General features: G+C 35.7%; 1 protein-coding gene across 1 annotated transcript; it reads left to right on the top strand.

Annotated features, from left to right (window-relative positions):
- The first annotated feature begins 46 nt into the window (after positions 1-46).
- On the top strand, positions 47-24,604 carry LOC131154026 (nudix hydrolase 2-like). Its single transcript, XM_058106490.1, has 9 exons — positions 47-254; positions 401-603; positions 16,730-16,795; positions 16,939-17,076; positions 23,014-23,091; positions 23,177-23,227; positions 23,354-23,388; positions 23,981-24,089; positions 24,283-24,604. The coding sequence occupies exons 1-9, from the start codon at positions 83-85 to the stop codon at positions 24,472-24,474; spliced, it is 1,044 nt and encodes a 347-aa protein (XP_057962473.1). The 5' UTR covers positions 47-82; the 3' UTR covers positions 24,475-24,604.
- The last annotated feature ends 152 nt before the right edge of the window (positions 24,605-24,756 follow it).

Raw genomic sequence — 24,756 nt, 5'->3', positions numbered from 1 at the left:
TTATTTATTTATTTTATCATATATATATATATATATATATATATATATATTTGGTAGTATGGATAATTAATGTGGGAGGAACATGATCCGCAACTCTCTCCCTCGATCTCTCCTCCCTATGAGGACCACAATCTGCTCTTTGGAGTCTAGTAGTCTAGATCATCGTCGTTTCTTCGCTCATTCTCCCAACAACCTCATTGTTCCTCGAAAATCATGGCCCAGCATCTTCTCTTCTCGTCGAATGTGGACAGAAGGTTGAATACGGACTCAGTCAATCAATCAATTACAACTGCATATTCAGAGCCATATTATTGAATATGGACTTAGTCAATCATTTACACCTGCATATTCAGAACCAGATTAAGTTCTGATGGTTCAATTTGTTGTTGCTTCCCTTTAGAAATGAAGATAGGAGCAGGAGCAGGAGCAGGAGCAGGAATCAGAACCATGGCGGCTTCAATAATCGATGAAGTTCAGCAGGTGAAGCTGCTTGCTGCTGAGAACGATGACCACGGGGGTGTGATTGTGGACCTGAAGGGGCCTATGGACTCCAGCGTCTTCGTTGAGTTGCTTAGGGGTTCAATTTCGCATTGGAGGCAGCAGGTACTTGTTCCTTTTCGACATTATTTGCTTTCAAAGATGATCAATCCTCGACATTACTTTGCTAAAGTATGCCCTAGTTAAGCTCTATATCGAACATCCATTTTACTCTTGCGCAATTTTTAGGTTGGTTCTTGCTTGGATGATTGTGTTATTTGTATGTCGTCATGGCATCAAAACCTCTGTAATTGTATCGTGTTCTCTTCCGACACATCTTTAATGCTTCAAAAACTGATTTTGGTAATTTTATTATGTATCTTTAGCACTCTTCTTATATTTCTTCAATAATAATTTAGACACACAAAAGCACTTTGTAAATTGTAATATAACTTTCTTTTATTTTTTATATACTACATGTAGAGATGCGGATAGTTGGGGTGTTTTATTTTATTTTATTTTTTTTATTTTATATTTTTTTAGTTAAACAAAACTACCCTACGTTATTTGCTCTAACTTTTCATTTTTTTCTCCCTAATGTTTTGGAATTTGGGTTCAACAAGTACTCTCCCTGAAATGAAGTTTTAAATTAAAGGAGATCTAAATAAGTTTCCCAAATATCATTGTCATCTCTCTCTTTTTCTGTTTCGCTTGAAGGTATTCCCATCTTCCTCTCTGATTAGCAAGCCAAATATGATCAAACCGTTTATTCAAGCTCCATGTGAAATCCAATGCAAAGTTTTGTTATTATAATAATTATTTTTTGAAATAGCATTCAATGCAAAGTGTTATGTTTTTAAGAGAAAGTGCTACAAATGTATGTCCTATCAAGATATAATAATAATAATAATAATAATTCCTCAATAAAAATTCTATGAAGTTCACCAAGACTCAATTTGTGAATAATAAGGTCCTTGCTACAGAAAAGATGCAATAATGTTATTAAATATGGTATATATATATATATATATGTATGTTCATGTGTGTATGTGTGTGTGTGTGTGTGTGTGTATCATTGTACAAGGTAATATACGGCATTGCGACCCCATGTGCTATGCTTCATAGCTCATGTTAGTTCAAAAGGATGATAATTACGAAAGAACATTATTCAAAATGTTTGTTTTCAAAATATATACAAACTTATCAAAATTTGCAATGAAAAAAGTGATATATTGAGATATTTAGTAAAATAAAAAAAATAAAGAAACAGATTCCTGTGTATTAATGCGGGTTTTTTTAATATAGAATATTATATAAATATTGAAAAATTAATAGTTGTCATGTAGAATTATTCAAACATAATATTATAGAAGCATTAATTAGCTTCCCTCTCATGTTGTGACTTATATTTTTAACATTCTTCATATCCTTGTACCTATGTCGTCTAATATCCTCTATGTTCTATCCCCATGTCAATGTTCGTGCTACATAGATTTTGATATCGACCTAATTAACTAAACAAGACCTTCTTGCCTCTATAGAATTACTTGTGGAATGTGATGTTGCAGAAGTCTTCTCATCATTCCGTTTTAATCCATCTAGGCTAACAACATTTTAATTTTTAAGTCATAAAACAATATGTGCCTTGACCAAGTCAAATAACAATATTAACTCATGTTTGTGATTTATAAAAAAGGTCAGCCCGGTGCACAAAGCTCCCGCATATGCGGGGTCCGGGGAAGGGGCGGACCACAATGTTTGTGATTTATATTTCCTGTTATTTTCCTTCTTTGTTTTTCTAGAGACCACTTTGCTAAAAAGGAAATTAGTAAATTGGAAGGATCCCATTTAAAATAAGAATCGAATGTTATGAGTATGATGCAAGGGGTTTTTTTAGAGACATTGAAGAAGTGGTTCCTAAGACGATATGAAAATAAGTAATGAATCATGTTATGATGGTGCTTGGGTATGGATGGAATGACGAAATTCTAATAGAAATGAACATCATTTTAAAATTCTTGGAAAATATTTAGGGTAGAGGAAATCTAGAAAGACATAAATGGGTTTAGAAGGGAAGTCACTAAAATCATGTGTGAAATGCAAGAAAATATTGACATGGATGACAATGTTAGGAAATTACTAGTTGAGGAAGCACTAACACTCCAAAAATCGCTAACCCCCATTTGGTTTATGGAATCAAGGCTAGAATAGAATGAGATTTTAACCATGATTCCCATTTCCCTTGTTTGTTGCATAAATGAGGGTGGAAAGCAAATTTCAAAAGTTGATTGCCCCATTCAATGGGTCTGGGATTCATCATTACAGGTTGAAATTACAAATTTCATTCTTGATTCCTTTTTGAAAGACAATTATAACCTCCACTAAATAATAAATTCTAAAAATATAAAATGAAAAAAAAACACAAGCTAAGCATCTCTCAATCATGTTGCCACCAATAATGGCAGCAACAACAACAAAGTCAATAGTAGTTATATGAATAATAAGAATTATTATTATAAAAATGATAAGAAATAACAATATTAAAATAATAATTGTTATTGTGGATACTAGATATGATAAAAATAATCTCAATTGTGTCACTGATGATAATCTATATAAATTGCTAACCCTTGTTTGGTAATGGAATCAAGGCTAGAATAGAATGAAATTTTAACCATGATTCCGATTCCCTTGTTGAGTTGCATAAATGAGGGTGGAGAGCAAGTTTCGCAAGTTGATTGCCCCATTCAATGGGACCGGGATTCATCATCTTATAGATTGAAATTACCATTTCATTCTTGATTCCTCTTTGAAAGACAATTATAACCTCCACTAAATAATAAATTCTAAAAATTTAAAATAAAAAAAAACACAAGCTAACCATCTCTCAATCATGTTGCCGCCAATAATAGCAACAACAACAACAAAATCAACAATAGGTATATGAATAATAAGAATTATTATTATAAAAATGATAAGAAATAACAATAACAACAATAATAAAATGGTAATTGTTATTGTAGATATGATCAAAATAATCTTAATTGTGTTACTGATGATAATTATTATTTTTACTGTTGATCAAAATAGCATTAACAACTACAACAACAATAATAAAATAATATTATTACTATTTTAGAAAGATATCAAGAAAATCTAAACAAAAATATTATTTATTAAGATAAAAATAATCTCAATCGTGTCACTGATTATCATAGTAATTATTAATATTATTGATCAAAATAATAATAACAACTACTACAACAATAATAAAATAATATTATTACTACTTTAGAAAGATAGCAAGAAAATCTAAACAAAAATATGATTTATTATTATAATATAATAATTATAAGAATGATAAAAATTAGTAAAAAAGAATTAAAAATTGCAATAGCAACAAAATATTAATAATTGTGATAATAATTCTAATAAAAAAAATATTACTATAAAAATAAGAAATGATAATAATAATAACAAGAATAACAACAACAATAATAATAATATCATGGTGATAACAACAATTATATATTATGATACTATATATTATTATCATCATTACTACTTTTGAAAGATAACATGAAGATTCAGATAAAATAGATTATTATGATATCATTTCAAAAATTCAAATAATAATAATAATTATTTTTAGCATTAGTATTAAAAATGTAAAAATATTATGCACGACAAAAACAACAACAACAAACAACCAAGCCTCAAGTCCCACTAGGTGGGGTTAGCTACATTATTCATTTTTTGCCAATTCAGGGAGATTAAATTCTTACTCACTATTTTGTTTCAAGTTATTTTAGGTATAAACATACCCCTTCTATTGCCCCTAACAGTAACTAGCTTACTCATCCTCATTGAGGCACTATTTGGCCTACATTGCAGATGCCCACACCATTTGAGCCATTCTTCCCTTGTCTTATCTTCTAAAGGAGTTGCGCCTAACTTATCACAAATGTGTTCACTTTTTTATTTATCTTTTAATATTATATCATTCATCAACTTTAATGTTCTCATCTTGGAAACTTTTATTTTTTGGATATAATGGTTCTTAGTCGTACAACATTTTGATCCATATAGCATAACAGGTCGTAAAGTTGTTCTATAGAACTTCCTTTTCAATTTTGAGGGTATTCTATAATCACAAAGCACACTCAAAGCACTTACCCAACCTACTTTAGCTCTATGCATTGCATCCTCTTCAAGTTCTTCTTCAACTTACATAACAGATCCAAGGTATCGAAACCTACTAGTGTCATTATTTCTTGTCCATTGAGTTTAATCTTTTGTCCAATGTTCCTCCTACTATGAAATATTACAAAAAATAAATAATTCTGTACTAGGGACATCTTTGGAAAAAAATGATTTATTTTCCAATTTCCACTCCATTATAGCCACCATTAAAAAAATACCAAACATTGAAAAGAAATTGAACCTACAATTCCTAAAACCATTTTGTTTTACTAACCAAACACACTAATCACATTCTAATAGTGATTCCACTCCTGTATTCATTATATTTCCGTACCTCAATTCCTTTCCTACTTCAATTGTACTGAAACCAAACGAGGGGTTAGTGTCAATATCTAACACATATTGGACCCTACTGTGTAGCAAACCCAGGCTGACACATGTTGGTAATTAAACTAATTGATTTTAATTTTTGACATAGCCTTGAGACTTGACACTAACTGACATGATATGGCCTGACACTACAATTAATGGCTTGGCACTTCTTTTGCAGTTTGTTAAATTTTTTCTTTTTCTCATATGAATGTTTTTCAGATTCACTATTGCTGGTTGGCTGGTTGATTTTGTTATTGGACGGTTCTTTGGTGTTACAAATTTGATGGTACTTTAGTTGACTCACTTGTAATTGTTAATCTTTTTGATGCTTTGAAGAGTAGGTGATCCGTTTTGTTGTTTGTACATGAGTGGCATCCCCTTGATGCCCTTTTGTGAGATTCTCTTTGTTGATTAAAAAAACAAAAAAAAAAACTAACTAAATTTGATGGTACTTTTTGGATTTGTAATGTCAAATTATGAAATATGAATGCAAAAAAATGAATGTAGATAAAATTTGTTTGTAGAGTGTGCATAAATAATGCCTAAATCTAAATAATATCTATATCTTAAATTTAGTTTACCTTAATATTTAATGTTTGTTGTGAAATGGATCGTATAGTGAAGATGCATAGTGGAATAAACAACAACAAGCAAATGTAAATAACGCACACAACCAGAACAAGATCAACACAAAGATTTACATGGTTAGGCAAAGCCTACATCCACGGAAGCAATGACACACAAATTTCACTAAGGAAATCAATACGTACACAATACACTTCAATAATGATCACCCACACTCTCAAAATATGTCCAGATGACATATATAGGGGTTCCTTGGAGGTATCCCCCCGTTTACCCAACCACTCAACGTTAAAAAATTCAAAATTTAGAAAAACTACCGCAGCCCAGGCGCCTCTCGTCGACCAACACAGGGCTTCGTCGACGAGACCAAGAAAAACCTTTGTTGAAGAATACAGTGCTCTCGTCGATGAAGCCAGAAGTCTGAAATTTCCCGCTCTCGGTAATTATTTGTCGACGAACCTCTGCTGTTCCCTCGTCAACGAGCATAGGCCCTTCGTCGACGAGTCTGTTGTGCTGCCCTCTTCATGTTTTTCCTCCTTCTTTCTTTGCTTATCAAAACATATGTATAACAGCGACAAATAACAATCTCTACCTTGGCGATTATACGCCCCTTAGAAGAATCCAAAAAAAACATGAACTGCTTCACTTTGAATTTAAAAACGCTTGGGTGGGTATGTCTCCCTTCTTTTACTTGGAGGCATGAAGTAAGTCCAAGCAATGCTTGAACTTCTTTGAAGTAACTGATTTTGTTAGAATATCTGTTGCATTATCAGATGTGAACTTTCTCTAACATAAGTTCACCTGGAGCAATCAATTCCCGTACTCTGTGGAACTTCACATCAATGTGCTTGGTCCTAACATGGTATACCTGACTCTTCGCCAAGTAAATGACACTTTGACTATCACAATGCAACACCGCACCATCTTGCTGTAACTCCAGCTCTCTGACTAAACCAATAAGCCATAAGGCTTCCTTTGTAGTTTCGACAGTTGCCATATATTTCGCCTCAGTCGTGAACAATGCAACCAGAGACTATATTATGGATCTCCAACATAACGGTCCTCCTACAAGGGTAAACACATATCCCGTTGTAGAGCTTTTGTCATCCACATCTCCAACATAATCTGCATCAACAAACCCTATAACTGAAGGACAACCCTGTTGCTTGCCGAACATGATGCCATATCCTAATGTACCTCGCAAATATCTGAGCATCCATTTTATAGCTCCCCAATGTTGCCTTCCTAGATTAGAGAGGAACTTGCTCACCACGCTTATTGCATGCGCCAAATCTGGCCTTATATATACCATGACATACATTAAACTCCCCACAACACTAGCATAGGGGACCTTTGACATGTCCCGGATTTCCTCATTCTAACTTGGGCAATCTGTAGTAGACAATTTGAAATGATTCGTTAGAGGTGTACACACCGGACTTGCATCAGCCATGCTAAACCTCTTCAACACCTTTTGAACATAACCGCCCTGAGATAACTATAATCTCCTTGCAGTCTTGTCTCGGCGAATCTCCATCCGAAGTATTTTCTTGGCTGAACCAAGATTCTTTATGTCAAATTCCTTATACAACAAGTCCTTTAATTGATTCACCTCAGTTAAATCTTTTGCAGCTATCAACTTGTCATCGACATACAATAACAATAAAATAAGAGAACCATCCTCAAGTTTATTCACATAAACGCAGCAATCATACTCACACCATTTGTAGCCAATCTTCATCATGTACGAATCAAACCGTTTATACCATTGCCTTGGAGACTGTTTTAGCCCATAAAGAGATTTCTTCAACCTGCAAACAAAATTTTCTTTTCCTGGTTCAATGAATCCCTCCGGCTGTACCATGTAGATTTGTTCCTCCAACTCACCGTGAAGAAACGCCGTCTTCACATCCATTTGTTTCAAATGAAGATCGTAATAAGCTACCAACCCCAACACAATTCTGATAGAAGTATGTCGGACCACTGGAGAAAGATCTCATCATAATCTATCCCCTTCTTTTGTGAGTATCCTTTTGCCACCAATCGTGCATTGAATTTCTTTCATTCCTTTTCTGAAATTGCCTCCTTCTTCCTATACACCCATTTGCAACCTATCGGTCTCTTCCCATCTAGTAGCTCCACCAACTCCTAAGTTTGTCCTTATGCAGTGATTCTATTTCCTCAATCATTGCTCTTATCCACCTATCTTTCTCCTGCCTGTGCACTGCCTCTTGAAAAGAAGTTGAATCGTTGCAACAAGTAAGGAAAGCATAAGATACTAACTCATCAAAGCCATACCTTGATGGAGGCCTGATAGTGTGTCCAGATCTCCATATAGGAATATTGTGGACTTGCTGGTTTCCCCAGCTAGAGCTCCCTACAACCATGTGATCATGATCATTTTCGTTGCCCTGAGCTTCAAACTCCACCTACACAACATGTTCATCACTGTCCCAGCTTTCTGGCTCTTGTTTCTGTTCATCAAACTCTTGAGTATGCTTCACTATAGCCTTCTCATCAAAGACTACATCTCTACTGATCACCACCTTGTTTGCCACTGGGTCCCACAACTTATACCCCTTCACACCTTTTGGATATCCCAAGAAGATGCAACAACGAGACTTAGGGTCAAGCTTAGACCTCTCCTCACTAGACACGTGGGTATAGGCTGGACACCCGAATACCTTCAATTCGGAGTAGTCTACTGCATTTTCTGTTCAAACCTTTTCTACCACTTTACCCGCTAGTGATACCCTTGGTGATCGGTTAACCAAAAAACAAGTCATACTAACTGCCTCGGCCCAGAAGTTCTTCGGTAGCCTTGCATTCAATTTGAGACACCGAGCCCTATCAGCAAGAGTTCGGTTCATCCGTTCTGCCACACCATTTTGCTGAGGTGTCTGGTGAACTGTAAAATGTTTCTTGATGCCCTGCTTCGCACAAAACTCCATAAATCGAGAATCAGCGTACTTGGTCCCATTATCCGACCTTAAGTATTTGATTCTTCTCCCTATCAGATTTTTCACTTCAACCTTCCAAATCTTAAACTTGGCAAACGTACTAAGTTTATGACGCATGAAGTAAACCCAGACCTTTCGTGAGTAATCATCAATGAAACTCACATAATACACATGCCCACCCTTTGATGCAACTCTTATTGGACCCTAAACATCTGAATGTACATAGTCAAGAATTCCTTTCGTCTTGTGAGTAGCTGAACTGAATTTTGCCCTATTCTGTTTTCGAAAAACACAAAATCTGCAAAATTCCAACTGACACGTTTTCTAACCTTTCAACAATTTTCTCTTTTGTAGTTCTTTCATGCCATGTTCTCCTATATGCCCAAGACACATATGCCACAAGACGGTATCATCTGATTTGACATCCACTGTTGCAACTCCACCTACAACGGTGGTTCCCAACAATGTGTAAATATTCCTATTCAGTTTTCGCCCTTTCATCGCAATCAGATTACCTTTCCATACCGTTAAGACTCCACCTTTGGACTTGTAATTGAAGCCATTACAATCCAAAGTGTCAAGAGATGTCAAACTCTTTCTCAACTTAAGTATATGTCTTACATTGCACAATGTTCTTACAGCACCATCAAACATTTTTTTCTTTACATTTCTTATACCAATGATCTTGCAAGAAGCATCATTACCTATAAGAACTGATCCAAAATTTACTAGCCTGTAAGTGTTGAACCACTCATTGTTTGGAGTCATGTGATAAGAATATGCTGAGTCAAGTATCCAGGAGTCCGTTAGATTATCCGACTTCGCTGAAACTATTAGAACATCACCATTCGCTGAATCTTCTTCTTGAACAACATTCACAGATTTAGAAATTCCCTCATGCTTATTAGCATTTCACTTTTTCTAATCCGGACACTCCGGTTTCACATGCCCCTTTTTACCACATTTATAACACCAGATTTCCTTCTTCTTCTTGGAATGATTCCGGGATTTCTAATTAGACCTATTTTTAAACTTTCCTTTGCCTCGCTCATTATAACCTTTTACCACAAGTCTTTCTCCTTTATCACATATTTTCAACCTTTGATGAAAATTTAACAAAGAACTTGTTACCTCTTCTAAATCAAGTGTTTCTTTTCCCCACATAAGAGTGGTCACAAGATTTTCGTAGGTATGAGTTGAGGGCAAAGAATTAACAACATCAAAGTCTTATCATTCTTATCAAATTTCACATCAACTCTTATAAGATCACTTATGATTTGGTTTAACGCATTGATGTGTTGATCTAGACTAGATCCTTCTACCATCTTAAGCCAATATAAATGCTGTTTAAGAAAAAGTTTGTCATTGAGGGATTTAGACATGTACCGACTTTCCAACTTTCGCCAGATAGCCGTTGGAGAATCCTCCTCCATCACTCGATAGAGAACTTCGTTGGCCAAACACAAGCGTATTGTTGATGCTGTCCTTGCTTTCAAATCTAACCATGTTGCCTCATCCATTCCTTCTGGTTGAGTATCAAGCAGAGCCATAGCCATTCCTTGTTGCACAAGAATATCTTTCACTCTCCTTTGCCATAAACCTAAGTTTCCGATTCCATCGAATTTGACAATGTCAATTCTTGTAGAAGATGATCCCAATGAACAACAATAGCTCTGATACCAATTTGTTGTGAAATGGATCGTATAATGAAGATGCACAGCGGAATAAACAACAACAAGTGAATGTAAATAATACACACAACTAGAACAAGATCAACACAAAGATTTACGTGGTTCGGCAAAGCCTACATCCACGGAAGCAATGACACACAAATTTCACTAAGAAAATCAAAATGTACACAATACACTTCAATAATGATCACCCACACTCTCAAAATATGCCCAGATGACATATATAGAGGTTCCTTGGAGGTTTCCCCCTATTTTCCCAACCGCTCAACGTTCAAAAATTCAAAATTCAAAAAAACTGCCGCAGCCTAGGTGCCTCTCGTCGACAAACACAGGGCTTTGTTGACGAGACCAAGAAGAACCTTCGTCGACGAATACAGGGCTCTCGTCGACGAAGCTAGAAGTCTGAAATTTCCTGCTCTCGGTAATTATTCGTCGACGAACCTCTGCTATTCCCTCGTCGACAAGCTAAGGCCCTTCATCGACGAGTCTATTGTGCTGTCCCCTTCATGTTTTTCCACCTTCCTTCTTTGCTTATCAAAACAGAAGTATAAAAGCCACAAATAACAATGTTCATATGGGAAAAGCTAATACTAAATCTGGGTCTATTTGTGCTTTTCAAAATTAATTAATTGATGTGTCCCACCATGTAGTATCCTTTTTCTTTGTTTTGAAATTGTTATATAATCATGTTTGTATAATGCTGTGTCCGTGTTGCATGCTTGTGCTAGTGCTTCTTAGTTTGGCGAGTGATGGCGCCGGTGGAAAAGAGGCTGTTTCTCTAGTGTGTGATTCTCGGTAATTGTGAATGGTGAACCTAAGTCTTGGTTTAGTGCCTCGAGAGGTGTTAGACAAGGGGACCCACTTTTCCCCTTTTTGTTTGTCCCAGTAGTTGATGTTTTGATTAGATGAAGGATAGGGCGGCGGATTGGGTGTTTTTGAAAGGGCTAGCAATGGAGAGAGAGAAAATGGTAGTTTCTCATCTTCAGTTTTTCGTTGACAACATTTTAATTTTAATTTTTTTTTGATGATCATAGCCCTTCTTTCAAGAGAATTTTGGTATCCTCCAAGTTTTTGAGACGGTGTTTGGGCTTGAAATTAACATGGGCAACAATGGTTTAGCAGCTATTAATGTGCCTGTTGAGCATGCTAGTTAGTGGTCCATTGATGTGGGGTGTGGTTTATTACATTGACCTTTGACTGATTTGGGGGGTCCTTTAAGGGTTAATATCGGATATGCAGGTGTTTGGAATATGGTATGAAAAGGGTAGCAAAGTGTTTATGTGGCTGAAAGGGGGATTTTTTCTCTATTGGGGTAGAATCACTCTTATTCAGATTTGTCTATCTAATATCCCATTTATTACTTGTCTATTTTTAAGATTCTAGTGCGGATTGCTACTATGAGAGATTTCTTGTGGTCTAGAGTTAGGTGCCACAGGAATCATTTAGTAAGTTGGGAAGAGGTGTGTAGGTCTAAATTGGAGGGTTGGCTAAGATTTGGGAAGTTGGTGTTTGCAAACACCGCTCTCTTAGCTAAATGGTTATAGCATTTTCCCCTAGAAGATTCTTCCCTTTGGCGTAGGGTTATTAGAAGTAAGTTTTGGTTGAGTGAGAATGGTAGGGATACTAATGCTAGTTTAAGATAGTTTTGGTTGAGTGAGAATGGTTGGGATATTGATGCTAGTTTGAGATGTTTTTCGGAGAGTTATTCACTCCTCACACTAAATTGAGGTGGTGAGGGTTCTTGAATTCGCTTTTGGAAAGTCCCATGGTTGGGGAATGGTGTCTCACCGCTTCTGTTCCTCATCTCTTCCATAATTGTACTATTTCTTTCTTTGCTAGTGATTCGAGTAGTTCTTTGGCTTCTTGGGAATAATGGAATTTTCATTTCAGGAGATCTATTAATGATAGAGAGCTAGTGGAGTTATCTTCTTTTGTTGACTTGATTGAATAATTGTCATCCTTCTCGGGAAGGGATGCTCGATCTTGGTCTTTGGATTTTTTGGTAGTTTATTCTTGTAAATCATTTTATGATCCTTTCACCCGTTCTAATTCTTTTTTTCCTCTCTATTCTTTTATTTGGAAGGCTAAACTACCCCAAAAAATTAAGGGTTTTTTGGTCGTGCCTAATAAAGTCAATACCAATAACTTGTTGTAGATCAGGGGACTTTTGAAGGCTCTTTCCCCACATGTTTATGTGCTCTACTGTAAGAATTATGAGACAACATCTCATTTTTTTTTGCATTGTGATTTTGCTTGGAGGATTTGAACAAGTTATTTGGGGTTTTGGAAAAAAGTTGGGTTTGTCCTGTGTTGGTGGAGGAACTTTTGCCTACTTCATTTGTAGGTTTTGGAAGGTGGATGGATAGGGCTGCATTATGGAAAGGTGGTTGCAAAATGTGGTGGTTGCAGTATTGTAGGGGTTATGGTTGGAGTACAATGCACTCTTTTGTAGTGGTTGCAGTATTGCAGTATTGTAGGGGTTATGATTGGGCTTCATTATATGGTCTCTTTCTGGTGTGTTGGCTTTCGGTTTGGGTTTTGAGGGGAGTAAGCTTTCAGTAAATTCAGCAAGATAAGAGGAATCTGTTGGCTTGATTTTTCCTTTTTTTTTTTTTTGTTTTTTGTTTTTGGTTTTAAAATTTTTTCCTTCTGGTTTGTTCCAGAATATTTTTGAGAGATGTCTTATTCTCCTTTCTTTGTAAATTCTTCTCCTATGAAATCTCTTTGTTTGCGATAAAAAAAAATTGGAGAGAAGCATTAGAATCTAGAGGTTTTAGATAAGTAGAATTAAGATAGAATATATGAAATGTAATTGCAATCATAGTAGAACAAATATAGAGAAAAGATTAAACTTGATGGTCCATAAATTAATAGCACTAGTAGATTTCAATACCTTGGATCTATTATGCAAGCTGAAGGAGAAATTGAAGATGTAATATGTAGAGTTAAAGTAGGTTGGGTAAAATGGAGAAGTGCTACAAGTGCGGTGTGTGATCATGAAATACCCTTAAATTAAAAGGAAAGGTCTATAGGATGGCTGTAAGACTAGTTATGCTATATGGACCAAAATGGTTGGCAGCTGAGAAACAATATATCCAAAAAAAATAAAAGATAAATTAAAGAATGAAAGTAAGTTAGATAGATTTCCTATAGAAGATAAGATGAGGAAGGGGAGGCATGGTTTATGCATCTGCAATGTGGACCAAATTGAGGAGTGAGCTAGTTAACCATTGAGGAGGAGTGAGCTAGTTACTATTAGGGGCAATAGATGGGGTAGGGGTAGACCTAAAACTAATTGGAATGAGATAGTTAAATAGGATTTAACAGCCCTGAAATTGTTGGAACAAATTGCTCATGATTGTGTAAACTAGCAAAAAAGGATTCATGTAGCCAATCACACCTAGTGGGACTTAAGGCTTTGAGATTAAAGGTGTACTCCCAAGAGGGAGGGTGAATTGGGTGATTAAAATTTTCTTTGTGGAATTTCAGTTGATTATTACCCTTTTTAATTTAGATTACCACAATCACACAATCACAAAGATCTAATCAGCGACCGTACTATACCAATAGCAATCCTAGATATATATGAGTGTTAATATGAGATCACAAACCGGAATCAAACTTCAAAGCTTTAATAGTTGAGCAATATTCAAAATCAGTTTTTCAACTATGATCAATAATAATCTCAAGATACAATTTCAATAAGTCAATCTTAAGTATCTCGCAATGTTTGCCTCAATAGAATAATTAATCACACTTGTTTTACCTCAGATGTGTATTCAAAAATTTCAGTTAATCAAAACTTGTCTGATTTTTCAATCCAACAACACAACCAATACAATTTCTTGGTTCAAATACAACCAAAATCAGTAGTCAGCAAATTCCCAATATCCAGCAAGTTCTCAATGATTAAGTAAGCATACACTTAGTTTATAATGTTACAAGAATGTAAAAAGTTAAGGGAAGAAGAGCTGAACACCAAATTTTTTACATGGTTTGGCCAGCGGCCTACGTCCTTGTCTCAAGCAACCCGCTGTGAGGATTTCATTTCCATTTCGTTACCAGGTGAAGTAAGCCTCTCTCTGTTCAAGGTGGAGATCCCTCTCTAATGAGAATAACTCTCTCGCTAGGCAAAGATTCAACAACCCTGAACCATTAAAAACAAAAACAAGGAACAAACTTTGTTCCTACAATGAAATACTCTCTGCTAGAGCAGATTTGTACAAGTTAGATTCACATTATACTTCAATCAAATCAATAAAGAAGTTGAAGCTCAGAATTATATCACCAATGTTCTGATTTAAGAGTGAGGAATTCGAGAGATTGAATCAGAATTTCGTGAAAAACTTCAGCAAGAGCAGAACAACACTTTCAGGAAACTTTCAGTATTATAATTTTGAAAATATGATTCGTATGTGCGTTGTTTGTATATCCTTATTTGTGAAAATATCATGTATATATATAGCAAAAAAGTTTCTTACTGTTCTCCCCAAGTGTTCTCTAAGTTTGGAAACCAAGAATTCAAATTTGGAAACAATATTAGCGCTGTTAAAAGTTTAAAACATAGACTTTAGTTGACTAATGCTCGAGGGTCAGTCGCTTGCTCCTGTTCTGTTCGTTTATTGACAAAGTCAGTAGCACATCAGTCGCCTGATGATCTCTCATTAGTCACCTGACCACTTGGCCACTCTTTGTTTTTCAAAGTTTGGTTTTAAAACTTAAGTTGTAACCTGGAAAAACTTATTTGAGACTTTATGAAAATATTTTCCATGATTTAAAACTAGGTCTCTAAGTCCAGAATATTTCCTAAGAGCTTCAATCATCAGTATTGAAATGTAAAGTACTTACATGAGACTTTTACAAGATAAAACTATTTGAGAGCCTAAGTTTTCATGCTTTAGCTTCCACACTTTGACTAAGCTTTAACCAATTCTTCAATATACTTTATATTCATCATAGCTCATGGCTTTAAGCGCAAACTTCATTCAAGCTCTTCAAACACACGAACTTGATTTCATGAAAACATTTTAGCCCTAAAACTTTACTTAAACAAACATGTTAAGTATCCTTGATTTGTTATTATCAAAAAGAGATTAAGCCTTGTTAGGCCAATAGGCTTGGTTTTTTGTTATCAATTGGTGGATTACCACTGTCAATGGTAGTTGGAACCACCCACAAAACTGGGGCTAAAGCTCTCCTTTTTTCCCACCAAAACACAACTTGAAATGCTGAAGCCCCCAAATTGACCATTGGGATCAATGTTTTAAAAGGCGAAGGCGTAAGGCGAGGCATTTTAACCCTCAAAAGGCGAGGCGTAAGCCTTAAGGCATTAGGGCGTAAGCCTTTTGAGAATTTATTTTTTAAGATAATTTTTTTTAAATAAATTATATATATTTAAAATAAAGTAAAATTAAGAAAATCACAAATGTAATATAGAAAAGAAAAATTAGATGTACTTTGCAAAATACTTGTTGGCCATTCAAAAATTGCTAACTTGAATACATGACATAAATCATGACGAGATATATACCATTACAAAGTTCAAACTATTTTCATGATGCAAGAAACAACTCTCAGTTATTTTGGAAAGTTTGAGGTTCAAGAGTTTTAGAAATAAATTCATATTATGACATTTCTTTTATACAAACATGTAGTTAGAATTTTATAACCAATTCTAACTTGAGAATCACATACCCAAAATGCATAAGCCTCAACTAAAAAAGCGCAAAAAACGTGCTTTTTGTAAAAATGCGTAAGCTTCAACATATAATGCGTTAGCATTTTTGAAATTTGGTATTTTAGATTGAGCCTCAAGACGTTTTAAGCAAGCCTTGCCTTGAGGCGAGTCTCAAGGCGAGCCTAGATTGAGCCTTTTAAAACATTGATTGGGATAAATATTTGTGTCTCTTAGAAATCCTTTTCTTGCAATTCTCAGCAATAAAGGCCTTCACATTTCTTTATTTAAGTATACAAAGTGCTGAGGAGGACAAAACAGTGAGAAGAATTGGTTATTCCTGCCAAAAGAAACATTCAAAATGAATTGAATGGAGTAGCTGTGGTCACAAAGCGATCCATTCCATGAGAAACATGAAAGGGACATGAAGTCAAAAGGCTCCTTTGCAAGCACAAAGTCATTTATATTATTGAATTGACATGTTTCTTTTCTTTTTTCAAAATTTATCTACAAATCATATTACTTTTTACTCATGGATGTGACGTAAATCTTAGATTCATGATTGCTTGTTTTGGCTCTATGGGAATTGGTTTGAGAGTTCATGGACCTTTTTGTTGGGTGTTTGATGAGTTTTAAATTTGTTTTAATAAAATTATGAAGATGTTTTTCATTGCTTAAAAATATCATTTTTTTGTGTCTATGATGTAAACTTTTATTTTCTGGTGTTTAACTGTTTATTTTGATTAATATATGAAGATGTTTTGCAGGGTAAGAAAGGTGTTTGGATCAAATTGCCTCTTGAGCTTGTAAATCTTGTTGAACCTGCTGTTAAGGTGACTGCTGCTTTTATTAGTCACGGTGAATCCTGAGAATTGAAATTTTCTTTTGTTCATTTACATACATACATCAGTGTATCTATAGTATTCTTGTGCAGCATTTGACTATAGCTTCATATTATTCCATCCTATTTTTTCAGGAAGGATTTTGGTACCATCATGCAGAGCGAAAATACGTGATGCTTGTGTATTGGATTCCTGAAAGTGCTGATACTCTCCCAGCAAATGCCTCACACCGAGTGGGTATAGGTGCATTTGTCATGAATGAAAAGAGAGAGGTATCCATTTTTGTCTTTTGATGCTTTCTTTTAAGCCTCAGAGTTGAGCTTGCCCTTTTGCTACATTTTGCTTTATTTAGCAAAATTAAGCATTTTTTGTGTTCCAAAGAAATAATCTAGTAAATTTCACCTGCTTAAATGGTAAAAACCATAGCTTTTGCTTTTGGGTAATTAAATCATTCCCCCAAAACAAAATGATAACAATAAAGGAACCTAAAGAAAATGCTAGACCTCTGTTGGAAATGAAACTCATTTTGGCTGTAGAAGGATAGAGTTTGGAAGCAAAAGCATTACCTTCAAAGAACTCGAGGAAGTAGGATTGTTAGATTGTAACCAAGCATTTGTTAGATTGCAAATATTCTTCTTTCATTTAGGATTGCAGAACTAAAGTTTTAGGAAGTAGGGACATTTTCTTCAAAAGCAGTAATTGTTACTGCTAAGGTTAGCGATGAGCCCAATGATCAGTATCAGTTCACTAACACCGTAGATTAGGATTTATATTATCACATTCTATCTTTCAGTTCATCATGTAGTGTGGTAGTCTTAAAATAATCTTTAAGCCATGTTCGGTTCTGGATATTTCCTACATACTAGTCCACATACATGATGCCCAATGCATGTCACTATGCATTTCTTGTAGCCTTCATGAGAAACCTCATAATCTGCATTTTCTTTTGTTTCCTCTCAGTATTTTCTGAAATTTTACTCATCTGCTTTCTGCACTTGTCATTTTGTCTATGACTTATTACTATGAAATATAGAACATGCAATTAAGGTTGAAAAAAATTCCATAAACTGCTTATTGAGATCTTCCTGATATTGGATGTTTCTCATAGTTCAAATGTGTCACACAGCCTGCCCAAGCTTTGGGCTAAATATGACAGATTCTTTCTTCTGTAAATAATTGTTGTGACAAACTTATGCTATGTTTTCTTATTATCTTTCAAATTTCTAATTACCCCCTGTTGAATGATTGGGTAAAATGGAAGACCTAAACGCAAGGATAGGTCTCTCCCTCGATTTATAATATATGTCAAGTACAATAGGATTGATTATAACACTCTTACTCACACTTATTACAAACCAAACTCTAAAAAGGAATAATAATGCTGACTAAATAACCATTAACACTCTCCCTCAAGTTGGAGCATATGAATATCATATGCTCCTAGCTTATTACAAATGAATTTTATACAAGCACCTCCAAAGGCTTTAGTGAACAAATCAGCAAGCAGAAACTCGGACTTCACATGAGTGGTTGTAATAAGCTTTTGTACAAGTTTCTCTCGATTAAAATGACAACCAACTTTAATATGCTTTGTTCGCTCATGGAAGATAGGGTTGGAGGCAATATGAATAGCAACTCGATTATTACACATCAATTCCATAGGCTGAGAATGTGGAAAACCTAGTTCTATCAACATGTTCTTCAGCCAAACAAGTTCACATGTAGTGTGTGCCATAGCCCTGTATTTTGACTCAGCACTCGACTTGGTCACCATAGTTTGTTTCTTATTTTTCTAAGACACCAAATTACCTCCAACAAAGATATAATACCCAATTGTGGATCTTCAGTCGGAAGGTGAGCCGATCCAATCTACATCTGCATATCCCTGAATATGAGTGTGACCCAGTTCTTGATATAAAAGACCTCTTCCTAGTGCACCTTTGAGATATCTCAAAATACAAATTAATGCATCCCAGTTATCTGTTCTTGGAGAATCGAGAAACTAAATTACAACACTTGTTGCGATTGTGAGATAATTCAACTTTCCAACAAGCCTCCTATACCGACCTAGGTTAGACAACAAATCACCCATATTTGGCACTAACTTACTATTGGGATCCATGGGTCTATTAACATGTTTGGATCCCAATAGCCCCACCTCATCTAAATGATCAAGAACATACTTTCTCTGTGACAATACAGTTCTTGTATGAGATCTCGATTCTTCTATACCCAAGATATACTTCAATGGTCCCAAGTCCTTGGTTTGAAACTTACTTTGTGGGAAAAACTTTGGTCTTGAATGCCTCGATCATCATCACTAGTGATCACAATGTCATCCACATACACAATAAGCAAAATCTTGCCAGATGGAGTATGGTGATAAAAAACAAAGTGATCTATTGCACACTGATGAAGGTCAAACTCAAGTACTACAACACTAAAACGGCCAAACCATGCCCTCAGAGATATTGTTTTAATCCATACAATGATTTCTTAAGTCGACATATTGAGCTTGACTTCCCTTGAGCAACAAATCTAGGTGGTTGCTCCATATATACCTCCTCATGAAGATCACCATGTAGGAAAACATTCTTTACATCTAACTAATGTAGATGCCAATGAAAAATAGTGGCTAAAGAAATGAATAAACGTACTAAGGCAAGTTTAGCAAACGAAGAAAATATGTCTGAATAATCCAAACCATACACTTGAGGTATACCCCTTAGCAACAAGGTGGGCCTTCAAACGAGTAATAACCATGAGGATTGACTTTCACAGTGTACACCCAGTGACAACCAACCAAAAACTTATCAGGAGGAAGAGGTACCAAATCCCAAGTATCATTATCATGTAGTGCATGCATCTCTTCAATGATTGCTGTCTTCCACCAAGAATGGGATAGAGCTACAAAAATAGATTTTGGAAGAGCAATGGAAGACAAAGTGCTAACAAAACAATAATAAAAGGGTGACAAGAAATTATAACAAATAAAATTAGAGATAAAAAATTGGGTACAAGTGTGTTTACCTTTTCAAATAGTTATAGGAGGATCAACATCATGAGAAATAATATCATCCTATGAGAAAGCTAGAGGCACAATATTAGAAGTTGAAGGAGGCACTTCCCCCTTGAGTTGCGTTTGTATACCTGCAAATTCGGATGATCCAAGTGACGAGAAGGACTCAAACTGGATGAATATGTAGGAGGATTGGACATAGATACTAGGTTTGGATCTGGAAGACAAGGTAGAGGAAGAGACTCATTAAGGTCAATAGAACTTAGGGAATCCGAGTAGTACGGTGTAGACTCAAAGAAGGTGACATCAACCAGGACAAAAAAATTGTCGTAAAGTAGGATTATAACATTGATATCCTTTTTGAGTATAGGAATAGCCTAAAAAGATACATTTGATAACACGAGAATCCAACTTACCCATTCCAGCGGTTAACTGATGGACAAAGGGCACACAACAAAATATACAAGGAGGAAGGGAGAACAAAGGACCCTTAGGGAAGGTAACTGAATGTAGGATTTTGCCGCCAAGGACAGAGGGTGGCATTTTATTGATGAGGGAGCAAACTGTGAGCACAACATTATGCCAAAAAACTTTGAGGACATTCATTTGATACAAAGGGTACGAGTGACTTCAAGAATATGTCTCTTTTTTCGACTCTGCAACCCCATTTTGTTGTGGAGTGTGGGCACAAAAGGACTAATGGATCATACTAGAGCTAGTCATATAAGTATTGAATTGGGTATTGAAGTACTTCTTAGCATTATCACTACTAAGTATCCTGATTGGCGTACAAATTGAGTCCTTATTTGGGAGCTAGTCATATAAGTATTGAATTGGGTATTGAAGTACTTCTTAGCATTATCACTACTAAGTATCCTGACTGGCGTACAAATTGAGTCCTTATTTGGGAACAGAAGGAACAAAATATATAATAAAACCAAGTCATCCTAGAGTAGTCATCAACAAATGTAACAAAGTACTGAAACCCCAACTTTGATGTGACACGACTAGGAGTAGGACCCCAAATATCGGAATGGACTAGCATGAAAGAACTAACCACTCGTTTGTCGATCTAGTAAGAAAAGGGAGCTCGATGATGCTTGCCTATTTGACAAGACTCACACTCAAGATTAGAAACAGAACTCAATGTAGTGACCAACTATTTTAACTTGTCCAAAGACGGATGACCAACGTGACAATGGATTTGAAGTGGTGTAGCTGCGATTGTGCAGGCAATGGGTGGAGAAAGCGACTCAAAAGTCGTGAAGTCCACGAGCCTCACCACCGGTGCCAATTGTCTTTTTCGTTCTTCAGATCCTAAATGACAACAAAATCAGGATAGAATGGGACAGAGCAATTTAGTGACTTTGCAAGCTTGCTAACTGACATGACATTGAAAGGATATTTAGGAATGTATAAAGTAGAAGAAAGAGAGATGGAAGGAGTGGGTTTTACTGTTCCTATCCCCTTAGCGACAATAGTGGACCCATCAGTTAGGGTAACTTGAGGTAGATTTTAAGGGTACTAGAGATCAGAAAAGAAGTTGGTTTCACCTATTATATGGTCAGTGGCAGCAGAATTGATAACCCAAGGACTAGTAGGAAGGATACCAGATGAGATATAGACTGTAGGATTACCTTTCTAGACAAAAGTTGTAATGTGAGAAGATGCTTGTTGAGACGATTGATACTGTAGAAACCTTGAATACTCCTCCCTTGATATAGTCACATTATGCGGTTTACTCAAACAAGTGATTAATGAAGGAACCATACTTTTGAGACTTGAAAACTCCTTCCCAACATTCACAAACTCAGACCAATGACAATAAGATTAATTGTTGGAACAATTGGAACAACCACGAACAAGGTGACCAACCGTGAACTTAGTACAAGACTGCCACAGCACCTAGAAACTCAAACACAGCCCCAGGAAAGCAACTCACAGCACTAAAACAATTGGAGAAGTGAAACACTGAAACTACCATGGGGTATTCACCAACTAACTTATATAACACTGCCATAGCCTCGTGAAAAACAGCTTATGAGCACTGTTACTGCTCCAAGAAAGTCACCAATGACTTTTAATAACACCGAACAACTGATGAATTACCACGAGTGCATGGTTAAACAAAGATTGGATCTTTGAGCAAAACACATGTCCAACAGCTTGATATTTTGATATATGGAAGGAGTTAGATCATGGAATCAAAAAACACAGCAAATCCCACTGTTTTAGACCCAATAAACTCAATAACCATTGATAAACTGCTTCACAAAGCATCAAACAACCATTCCTTGGGTGCCACACTTGAGCAATTAAAAAAGGTGAGATCTTCAGGCAAAAAACATCACGAAAAACTCCAAAAACATGTTAATAGAGAGATTGGATCACTTCTGGATCATTTCAGGTCAAAACCATGTCTGAAAGTGGCTTCACGTGCTGGCGCGTGGGGTGGGGCCTGGCAGCCTTTGTCCGGCGCATGAGGGCGCGTGGGACAGTGCCTGGAGGTGAGATTTCAGTGGGGGCAGATCGGAGGTGTCTGTGGGTGACTCTGGTGTTGGTTTTGACAAATCTATAGTGGATTTGATGGTCTCAAAGTGGCAGCGTCGCCCAGAAAATTCCAGATACTGGTTTGAGTTTCTGCTGCTGCTGGCTGTTTTCTAGGGTTATGGTATCTCTGAAAAATTTAATATTATGATAGACATGCAGCGGATTTTGGGTTTCAGGCTTCAGTTTGATGGTGGTGGTAACACTTAGGGTTTAGGTTTCAGAATCATGCTCTGATACCATGTTGGATAATTGGGTAAAATGGAAGACCTAAACTCAATGATAGGTCTCTCCCTCTGTTTTTAATATATGTCATCATTGTCATGTACAATTGGAATGACCATAATACCCTTACTAACTTACACGTATTACAAACCAAACTCTAACTAATAATAATAATGCTAAATAACTAAATAACCATTAACACCCCCTTCCCTGTGTACGTGCAAAAGCAAGCATGTGTGTGAGCATGTGTTCTATGCAGATCTATATTCTTTTTAGCAGTAGTTTCTACATCTTCAAACATTTTGCTTCTAATGTCATGTCATTTCTAAAACAATTATAGACCACCTTGGCTGGTGTGGATCTCTCTAGTTATGGCTGTATTAATTCTGATTTGCAATTTTTTTTTTTTTTTTTAAAGGTGCTGGTTGTCCAAGAAAAGAGTGGGATATTCCAAGGAACAGGGGTGTGGAAGTTTCCTACTGGAGTTGTTGATGAGGTACATTCATAGGTCTGTGTGAGCTCATCACATGTATGAATATGAAGTGCAGTTTTCTTCATTCATGTAGCCTTGTTCTGTACAGGGGGAAAATATTTGTGAAGCAGCAGTTAGAGAAGTCAGAGAGGAGGCAGGAGTAAGTGATAAGCTTGTGATTTGTTTATTGACTGGATATGAATCCTTACGATTTCCATATTAGATAGTATGTTGTATTATATTATAGTAACTTTGTTAAATTTACTGGATATTCTGCTGCTTGCAGATTGATGCCAAATTTTTGGAATTGCTAGCATTCAGGTACATATTTTTGAACTTGTGTTAGTTCTCTCTTTGGATAGATTTGGATATAGAATCTTGTCATAGAAAATGAAAAGAAAGAAAATAAGATGGAAATCAGCTTTTTGTTATATTTCCTCGTCTCAAATATGATTATGAATGTAAATGATTTAAAATTAAGAAAAAAATTGTTAATGGCAGGTAAGATGGAAAGTTTGTTCATTTATGTGCTATATATTTTGTTTCTTTCTCATTTCCTTGATAACTGAATAAGAATAATGTGACTTCCACTATCTTTTCCTTTTTCTTTTAATCATGTTTTCCAAGTTCCAAATGGGGCTTATATGTCTTCTTAAGGGACCCAAGTTCTTTGAAATTGGAACTTTTGGTTGCTTCTTATGTAGATATCATGTTATAACTGTAGAGTAATTATTACTCATCTTTGAAAGGGAAATTTTAATTTATTTGTTCTAGATGTTAATATGTAATTCCTTCTTCCCTATAGAAAAAGGAAAGAAAGAAGGAATATGTGTATTATTCTCTGGAGCATATGTTTTTTAGGTTCTTATGACTTCATAAGTTCTACTAATCATTTGGTTCATTCATATTACAGACAAAGCCACAAGTCATTTTTTGAGAAGTCGGATTTATTTTTTGTCTGCATGTTGCAACCCCTTTCCTTCAACATCAAGAAACAGGAATCAGAGATAGAGGCAGCCCAGGTAAATACAATATTGCAAATGGTAAATTAAAAAAAAAATCATTTTCAGAAAGATCATAGCAGATCTATCAGCGAATATAGGTCATAACAATCGAAATTCTCGCCATCAACTTTTTATATTTATATTTATATTTATATTTTTTATTTGGGTCTGCTATCGCATTCTTTTTATTTGTGTTTCCTTTGGCATGCAGTGGATGCCTTTTGAAGAGTATGCAACTCAGCCATTTGTGCAAAGCCACGACCTTCTTAAGAGAATAGCTGACATGTGCTGGGCAAAGATAGAAGGGAAGTACTCTGGATTTTGTGCTGTGCCTACTTCATCCAGTTTTTCCAGTAAAAACTGCTACTTATACTTGAGTAGTCAAGGCCTGAATGGCTCTTAGTCTTAGACACATTAATCATAACCTGGCATAGGTCTCTCTATAGTTTTATTTATGTTCATCATTTATGGGTTGTATACATTTTTTGCCCCACTGGGGAGATTCTGATAAATAAACAAGCCATATTTGTTTATGTAGCTGGACGAGATGCATGTGCATTGCCCTTGAGCATCAACACAAAAAGAACTAATGAAAAATGACCTCCATGAGGTTTGTAAAAAAGATAGGGACTTATTAAAAATTCTATTCACCTCCTCTAATGTTTTAAAAATGATATAGACTTCT

Source organism: Malania oleifera, chromosome 4 (assembly GCF_029873635.1).
Source record: "Malania oleifera isolate guangnan ecotype guangnan chromosome 4, ASM2987363v1, whole genome shotgun sequence".
Taxonomy (NCBI): Eukaryota; Viridiplantae; Streptophyta; class Magnoliopsida; order Santalales; family Ximeniaceae; genus Malania; species Malania oleifera.
Note: the sequence above shows the minus strand (reverse complement) of the source record. Positions and strands in the feature narration are given on the sequence as shown.